A 9,604-nucleotide genomic window follows, 5' to 3' on the forward strand; every position below is an offset into this window, starting at 1 on the left:
TGACTGAAGGATTAAAAGACATGCCATATAGTGATAAACTAAATATCAAAGTACAGAAAAGATGCCAGTGAACGTGAGGACAGGAGGGACCAACGTGAGGATAGGAGAGACGCTCGAGATGAGAGGTGGCGGCAGGAAGATCAGAGGTGTAGGTAGGAAGATCAGCAGTGGCAGGATGCAACGCTGGGGCTGCAGCGTGATCAAACCGTTATCCTCCGACCTCTGGTGGAGCTTCAGGAAGAACAGCGGAGTCACAGAGTGCCGCGGCAGCCCCTGTGTAACCACCCTCACCACTCACCATGTTCCATATCTTCCTTACCCAGACGTGTAAGAACGCATGGAGGAAGGCTTCGTGCACCCGCCCACTCCACCCCCGTGGATAGCCCAACCAAAAGACTGTCATTACATTGAAATGTTTTTAGTAGCCTTTTCCTTCCCTCCTATCCTCCTCCCAAACCACACCCGGGCTACCTTGTCATTTCTCTCCCTCTTTTTATAGTGACTTTTTAATAAAGAATACATGATTTTTAAATGATAGTGACTTTATTTCCTTAAGCAAGCTGTAATCGAAGGGGGAGGGTGGGTTGCTTACAAGGAATGAGTCAATCAAGGGGGGGTGTTCATCAAGCGGAAACACACACAACAGTTACACCGTACCCTGGCCCATGATTAAACTCATTTTCAAAGCTTCTCTGATGCGCACCGCTTCGTGGTGTGCTCTTTTAATCGCCCTGGTGTCTGGCTGTGCGTAATCAGCAGCCAGGTGATTTGCCTCAGCCTCCCACCCCGTCATAAAGGTCTCCCCCTTACTCTCACAGAGATTGTGGAGCACACAGCAAGCCGCAATACAAAGGGGACATTAGTTTGGCTGAGGTCTGAACTAGTCAGTAATGTGCACCAGCGCACCTTTAAACGGCCAAATGCACATTCTACCACCATTCTGCACTTGCTCAGCCTGTAGTTGAACAGCTCCTGGCTACTGTCCAGGCTGCCTGTGTATGGCTTCATGACTCATGGCATCAACGGGTATGCTGGGTCCCCCAGGATAACTACAGGCATTTCAACATCCCCAACTGTTATTTTTTGGTCTGGGAAGTAAGTCCCTTGCTGCAGCCGTTTAAAACAGTAGTGTTCCTGAAGATGCGAGCGTCACGAACCCTTACTGGCCATCCCACATGGATGTTGGTGAAACATTCCTTGTGATCCACCAGTGCTAGCAGTACCATTGAAAAGTACCCCTTGCGGTTTACATACTAGGTGCCCTGGTGCTCCAGTGCCAAGATAGGGATATGGGTTCCATCTATCCCCCCCGCCCCCGCACAGTTAGGGAATCCCATTGCAGCAAAGCCATCCACTATGACCTGCATATTTCCCAGAGTCACTACCTTTCGTAGCAGCAGCTTAATGATTGCTTTGGCTACTTGCATCATAGCAGCCCCCACAGTAGATTTGCCCACTCCAAATTGATTCCCGACTGACCAGTAGCTGTCTGGCATTGCAGGCTTCCAGAGGGCTATTGCCACTCGCCTCTCAACTGTGAGGGCTGCTCTCATCTTGGTATTATGGCATTTCAGGGCAGGGGAAAGCAAGTCACAAAGTTCCATGAAAGTGCCCTTACGCATGTGAAAGTTTCGCAGCCACTGAATTGTCCCACACTTGCAAAACTATGCAGTCCCACCAATCTGTGCTTGTTTCCGGGGCTCAAAATAGGCATTCAATAGCTAGAGCCTGCCCCATTACCATCAGGATCTCCAAAGCGCAGGGGCCCACGGTTTGAGAGAAATCTGTGTCCATGTCCTCATCACTCTCGTCGCCGCGCTGCCGTAGCCGCCTTCTCTTCCTCACCTGGCTTTGCAGGTCCCAGTTCAGCATAGACTGCACGAGAATGCGCAAGGTGTTTACAACGTCCATGATTGCGGTATTGATCTGAGCAGGGTCCCTGCTTGCCATGCTATGGCATCTGTACAGTTCACCCAGGAAAAAAGGCGCAAAATGGTTGTCTGCTGCTTTCAGGGAGGGAGGGGTGAGGCTGTACACAGAACCACCTGCAACAATGATTTTTGCCCCATCAGGCACTGGGGTCTCAAACCAGAAATCCAAGGGGCGGGGAGACTGCGGGAACTATGGGATAGCTACCCACAGTGCAAAGCTTCAGATATCGACGCTAGCCTCGGACCACGGATGCACACCGCCGAATTAATGTGCCTAGTGTGGCCGCGTGCACTCAACTTTATACAATCTGTTTTACAAAATCTGTTTATGTAAAATCGAAATAATCCCATAGAGTAGACGTACCCAAGGGTTAACAATTACAGTCTATAAGTATCTATACGGGGAACAAAGATTTGATAATGGGCTTTTCAATCTATCAGAGAAAGGTTTAACACAACCCAATGGCTGAAAGTTGAAGCTAGACAAATTCAGACTGGAAATAAGGTGTAAATTTGTTAACAATGAGAATAATTAGCCACTGGAAGAATTTACCAAGAGTTGCATGGCTTAAAAGTTGCCAGTGATGGAAAATCGAAGATTAGATTTTTTTAAAAATATGCTTTGGAGTAATTTTGGGAAAGTTCTATGGCCTGTGTCATACAGCAGATCAGACTAGATCTGGCCTTGGAATCTATTAGTTTTATTACCTTATATTGGTTACATACTTTGGTGAGATGCAAGCAGACAGCTGTCAGCTGAATCTCTCTGCCCTGTCACATTCAACACCACAAACTTTTTTTTAAATCATTCATTTTCATTGTGGTTTAAACTGAACCACTAGAGAAAACATGCAAGGGCAAGAAATTATACGATATTTTATTACATGTTTTGCTACCAAAACCAGCTATTGTTAAGAAAGCAGTTCCCACTGTCTAAAGCCTCCGTTTTTAAACTCATCTTTTCAATTGAAGTTTTCCATGTTTTTCTCTGAAGGCGTTTGTTACTGACAGTTTAAGCATAAATTTTTTAACTAAGCAGGAGGGAAAAACCCATCTCTAAAGTAAATATGTAAGGTAATATAATATTTCTCACATCCCTTAGTCCCCTACTCAGGAGAATAGCTTCTTAATAAAACAGCTGAACATTTAAATTTCCAACTTAAGTATTTCATTCTTCATGGCCCTAGCACATGTGTAATAGAACAGTCTGTTAACTTATGAAATATGCTGCTAGTACCACACATTCTGCACCAGTCACTCTCAACCTTTCCAGAGTCTGATTTGTCTTGCGTATCCCCAAGTTTCACTTCACTTAACTACTTGCTTATAAAAAAAAAAATCAAACAATGCACGTGTGTCACAGCACACTATTACTAAAAATTGCTTACTCTCTCCTTTTTACCATATAATTATAAAATAAATCAACTGGAATATAAATATTGTACTTACATTTCAGTGTACAGTATACAGAGCAGTATAAACAAGTCATTGTATGAAATTTTAGTTTGACTGACTTCACTAGTGCTTTTTACATAGCCTGTTGTAAAACTAGGCAAATATCTAGATGAGTTGATGTACCCCCTGGAAGACCTCTACATATCCCGAGGGGTACAGGTACCCCTTGTTGAGAACCACTGCACAAACAAGTGCAGCCATTTAACTCTTTAGCTGAACATTTGGTCCATTTTGCTCCTTGTCAGACTAGGCTGCTTAACAACTCAGGAATGTGTTCTGGGAAACATAGGCTCTGAAAGTTGTTTTCCCTATCAAAATACTCTGTATCTTAGATGGAGCACTGGGTTAGGAGCCAGTAGACTTTATTCCCACTTCTTGTCTGAACTGACAAACAAACCAACCCCATTTCACCATGAGGCAGGATAACAGAAGCACAGAGGTGTTGAGATGTGTCCAAGATTACATAGGATATTTGTGGCAGAAACAGCTGAAATAATTTGCCTTTTAAGATTTTATAAATAAAATATTCACTGTTCCCCCACCCTAACTCCTTTACTACTTCCAGTTATAATGGAAGCATTAAAATTAGAAACCAGAACCGTGATCCTGCATACATTTTTGTACCAGCTTAACTCTAAGCATGCAAGTAGTCCAGCTGAACTCTCAAGTGATATGGAACTCTACAGAACAAAAACATGGTGCCTACCCCGAAGAGGGGATGCCTAAACTTTGTTTGTAAACATAAGAGTAGCAATAGCTACAGAAGAACAAGCCAAAGTAATACAAAGTGACAAAATTCACTGTATTCAGTATTGTTGTAGCCCTGTCGGCCCGAGGATATGACAGAGACAAGGTGGGTGAGGTAATATTTTTTATTGGACTGATTTCTGCTTGTGAGAGACAAGCTATTACTATGTGATGGCAGTGAGGTGACTTACCAAAAGCAAGTCAGTGATCGCAGTTCAATCCCCCAGTAGAAAGGAGAGCATCTCTCACCAATAGAAGTTGGTCCAATAAAAGATATTACCTTACTCACCTTGTCCCTCAAATTCACTATAGACACTCCATTTCCCATCTGATCTCTTTTTCCATCCATTCTCATTCTCCTTACATGTTTTGTCACTGCAGTTCAAGATAACCCATGGAGTAGCCATCTTTTCCTTCTGGTCACTTGGCTGATCAAGTTAACTGTTGATATTAGGAATATTTCCAAGCTCTAAAGGGCTGATTCAAAAAGGAAAATTAGACTTGTTTTTCAGATAGAGAAGTTTTCATTTTGATCCAAAACACTCCCAGAGCACTCCTGACTGGTTTGGCCACATACACTTGGATCTCATTTTCCATGTATAATGGTTGTTGAGGCTTCAACTTGATAGCACCAGGATTAAATCAAATATGTTTCTTAATTACATCATGACTTTCTTTCTAAAAAGTTTCAGTGAAAAATTTTCTATTAATCCAGAGTTCTGTTTAGTCTTTCTATGCTAGAGCAGCTCTCCTTTGCAGATCTTTACACTAAATTGTTACTTTATCAGAAAATTTCTACAAAACACTCATATTGACCATTTTCTCCATATATGGAGATATTAATCAACATTAGGGATATATTACAGCTAAAGATACATGAGTTTGTTCAATTACAGGACAAAATTGGAAACAAGTTCCATAGAGAGTCTATAAAGTGGTATTAAGATTTTGGCCCCTGTGGAATCCAGGGTTACCAAACAAGTGTATAACCTCTGTTGTAATTAAGACATCTGACCAAATTTTACTGCCATTAGCATGCCAGAATTAAGTGAAAGGCTATTGTTATATCCCCAATTTATGGTTAATTATGTATTGATGATTTTGGGGCATGGCTTGGGAAGTAGATTATCGGAACAAAAGTGTTTTAAAGAATCTGCTATCCACTTGTATGGATATAGCAAGATGTGGACAAAGGAGATAGAGCCCCACAGAAACAAAAGGTATTTGGTAAAGTAGGGTGGGAGTGGACGTTTTCCAAAAATGAAAAGAATCTAACACAACTTTTAGCTGTTTATGTTCAAACAGTGTAAGTCTCAAACACAGCCCACTGAAACATGTATCCTGCCAGAGGACATCAGAGACAAAGTTGCAGTTGCATCACTTTGTGATCATGGTACAGTTTTTCACACCAACAGAGATGGCAATAAAGGGAAATCCCCTTGAATGATCACAAGTCAAAGTGCTATAAACCACCCCCAAAGTTTCTACAAAAGCTAGTAAAGCTCTTTTAAGTGACCAGTGGCAGCCCCCTCAGGAAATGAGAAGATGGATTGAGTCACCATATGGCCTCACCACTCTGGCAAATGGAGAATAGCACCATCCTTCCTGTTGACCAAGCCCATAATTCCAAGGTCATCTCAGACTCCTTTCCCCATGCATCCATACTGTATCTGAATCTTGTCACTTCATTCATAAGATTTCTAATATCTATGATATAGATCTCTTTCTGTTCAGGCAGCCATAGCATTTGTCCAGCCCCCTCATTGTCTTGCTACACTGACTTGGAAGAAGATTTTTTTTTTTTTGCGGTGGTCGGGGTTGGGGGGGGGGGAAGTTGCTTACAGTCTGAAAGGTTTTTGTTTTTCAACTTGATACCTATACACCCAGGACACTTCAGTCTGTTTAGACAAGTCTTTCTAAAAAGACTAGTAAACATTTGTACAGTACCTACTGCAAGGAAGCCCCACTCTTGACACAAACTATCAGAAGCTACTGTAATACAAGTTGAGATCCATTAGTCTTATGGTGTTCTTCTGCACTCAGAACACTAGGTGTCACTTTCTTAAAATTTGATGTCTGCAGACCATTAGTCCCTTATGTGGATAGTTTGGTGGGGATTATATTCTAAAGTAGGTTTTACATTAAATGCACTCTGGTCAGCACCTTTCCAAGACAGTCAATTGACTCAATATGGTAAATCCATGTTAAAATTCATAAGACAATCCCAATTTATAAGACATAAGTTGTACCGTATTATAGGGCAAGCCACAGTGATCAGTGTACACTGTAAATTGCCATACACAACCTCCATAAAGCATGTTTTGAAGGAAACAAGAAGCATGAAGAAAAACCAATCTTTAGGATTTTCTAGACTTCAGTATGCTTTTCAAAAACCTCCTTAATAAAATAATTTAAGAGATTTAGAAGTACCTTTAAATGTGTTGATCACAGAATGAACACACTACAGATGTTTTGATATTAAGACTAGAATTTCCACCTCAAAATTCACAATTACCCCTTTCCAAGACTTCTTGAGACATGAACAGATCAGTCATTTTCTGACCTGTGATACATTAATCCTTTAAGGAATGGAGATGAATGAGAAAAAACAAAATTGGACTGAACCACCACCACTTTCCCCCTTCAGTTAATGAGGCATAAAGAGAAGAGCTGAAAAAGCACAAACTATAGCAGTCTAGTCTTCATAGTTCTAAATAAGAGTTACATTCTGGACAATTAGTGCTGTAATCATCAGTTACAGTGACACCAATCAAGGCTCCATTATGCTAGGCACTCCACGGACATAATTAAAGACAGTCTCTGTCCCTGAGAGCTTACAGCATAGGTTATGAAAAGACAATAGATGGATAAGATGAAGGGGAGATAACAGTAAAGCAAGCAACACAAGTGAGATGATCTAGTGGTGGCAGTTTCTCAATTAGAATATCACTAAAAATGTTAATGTTGTTAGGGCATCTTTTTCCCAGCTGTTCTAAATGGTCTTCCTTAGTGACAACCCCAAGCATTTAAAAGTTGAGAGTCAGGCCCCCCTCAAGTCATGAGTTTGGCTTTTAAAATGTTGGGTTCTTTTTATTTCCTTTCAGTTTTTTGATCCTTTTGGGTTTACCTTTTCCATACTCTCTGCAGCATGGTGACTAGAAACAAACTATTTCTTAATATGTGAAAGCTGTGATTCTCTGATGACTCCAGGGGCTGGTGCTTTAAGTAAAGGGGCCATCAAATACAGATAGATTCACTATAACAGTTGGCAACACTGCATCTTTTTCTTAACCCAATACACCTGCTAATACAGCATTTGTAGAGTCCGTTTCTTACCTTGAAAACTTTAGATTGATGAAAAAGCCACCTTATTTCATTGGGAGATTGCTAAACAGGCAAACAAGCTACACAATAGCTTTAGTCCTAACCCATTTCACATAAAATGAGATGACATTTGAGGAAGTGGAGGAAGATAGATTTCAGTTATACTCAATGTTTCATTGCTCTCTGTACATCTGTTCATAGGATGTATGATCAATATCTGTTTGGGGAAATTGGGAATGAAAAGGAAGGCCATTAATACACAAATATAAGAAGTTTCTTTGAGGCAATTTAAAACGCTGCCCCAATCTCACATTTTGGAAATAATTAGCCAGATTATTACATGACTTGCATCACTCTAGTTTGAGGCATTTATAAAAATGTCTTCTTTTTTTAAAAAAAAAAAAAAAGATGACAAGGAGGACTTAACACACCCTTATACCTCACCCTTCAAAAAACAAAGTTCGAAACAGACTAAAAGTCTGGATTCATTCTCTAGTTTCTTCTGAGCAAGGCAGGACAGAGCCCAGTCCCAGAAAAGCAGACTTATTTTGGATAGTCTTACCTCCATTCTTTTCTTCAACACTGACCAAGCTGGGTTTAATCACTTTATTTATAGAAATCTCACAACAGGTAGTTTTTTTTTTTTAAACCCTTTGAAAGAAACAAGGGTCAGATCCACCACACATTAATGCAGCAACACAAAATAAGGAGGAGAAGAAAAAAAGTCAGCTATAAAAGGGGAAAAAAAAAAGACACGGCAGAACCTGCTACATTGCTACAGTCTATCCTGCAGGGAGTGGAGGCTTTGAAGAAGCAGTTCTGCGCTGGGACGCTCCTCTGCATCAGATCTCCAGCAGCTGCAAATGACAGTCTCAAGTCTTTGGCCCGAGGCTGACTCAGAGAAGACTGCAGCAGCCAGAGATGGACGTAGTTTATAGGCCACCACAGCATAGAGCACATACTGGCGCTCACCCAAATAAGGCTGCTCTCGGGTAACCATTTGCCATAAGGTGATAGCAAAAGAGTAGATGTCTGCTTTTGGGGTGACCTGATCCCCTTTCAGGAGCTCAGGGGCACGGTGGGTATATGTGCCCCCCTGCTGGTAAAGCTGGGGACCTGGAGACACACTATCCTCCAGCTTTTGGGAGCACCCAAAGTCTCCAATCTTACACACCCCCTGCTCGGTGATGAACACATTAGCAGGCTTCAGGTCCAGATGCACAATGCACTGTGAGTGGAGGAAGGCTAAGCCAGTCACAATGTCAGAGCAATAACCCAGGGACTCAGCTATGCTTAGGGGTTCTCTGCCACATCCACCCCCATCATCCTCTCCCTTTCCCTGCAGGCAGCCAGTGCCATAGATGACATGGTGCAGGGTAGTGCAGCCCGCGTATTCCATTATGATGGTGCCCAGGCTGTCTTGGCTGGCAGGGGCACATGTGCTAGCAGCTACAACACGTACCACATTGTCATGGTGTAGGCGGGCCACATTCAGCTCAGCCCAGAAACTTTGCCGTGATGCCAGCCGGTTCTTGCTGCACTTCTTCACCTGTTTCACAGCCACTGTCTCCCCATGGTAGCTGGCCTTGTAGACAGACCCAAAGCCCCCACAGCCCAGGGGCTGTAGGAGGCACAATTGATCCCAGTCTATAGAGCACCAGGCCAGGCGTGGAGGCAGCCGACGAGCCCTCGGTGAAGGAGTTCCTCCCAAGAAGAGTTTTCCACCCTTTCCAGGGAGTACCAAGGGGCTACTGCAGGGCCGCAGGTCCACAGAGGGGGAAAACTCAACAGGCAGGAGACGATTAAGAGGGATAGGGGAAGGCATAGTGAGTTGGGAATAAGAACAGGAGCTGCAATAACATACAAACAGAAAGGCTGATAGCCTCCTAAAAAAGAGAAAAGAAGCATTCCCCCTCCAGCCTCTTTTATGCTCTCTCTGTCTCTCCAAATGAGTTGCATGTGTCACCAGGTAGCTGAACCCCAATCAGTTTCAGCTGCCAACATTTTTATCCAACACTGAAAACAAATTGCACTCAGGAAAACAAATCAAGGCTTTTAAAGAAAGCTCCTTGATACAAATGGGGTTTAGGCTAAAATATGTTAACTCAATTATGGGATACTTGCCTTTTGTATCATTTCTCTTCATA

General features: G+C 42.4%; 1 protein-coding gene across 1 annotated transcript; it reads right to left on the bottom strand.

The window, feature by feature from the left end:
- Positions 1-8,232: 8,232 nt before the first annotated feature.
- Positions 8,233-9,282, bottom strand: MOS (MOS proto-oncogene, serine/threonine kinase). Its single transcript, XM_030549569.1, has one exon. It carries the CDS (start codon positions 9,280-9,282, stop codon positions 8,233-8,235), a length of 1,050 nt encoding a protein of 349 aa, XP_030405429.1.
- Between the last annotated feature and the right edge of the window lie 322 nt (positions 9,283-9,604).

Source organism: Gopherus evgoodei, chromosome 2 (genome assembly GCF_007399415.2).
Source record: "Gopherus evgoodei ecotype Sinaloan lineage chromosome 2, rGopEvg1_v1.p, whole genome shotgun sequence".
Lineage (NCBI taxonomy): Eukaryota > Metazoa > Chordata > Testudines > Testudinidae > Gopherus > Gopherus evgoodei.

Bases quoted from the DNA above. Each gene is read 5' to 3' on its own strand.
- MOS (XM_030549569.1), bottom strand. From the start codon at position 9,282: ATGCCTTCCCCTATCCCTCTTAATCGTCTCCTGCCTGTTGAGTTTTCC.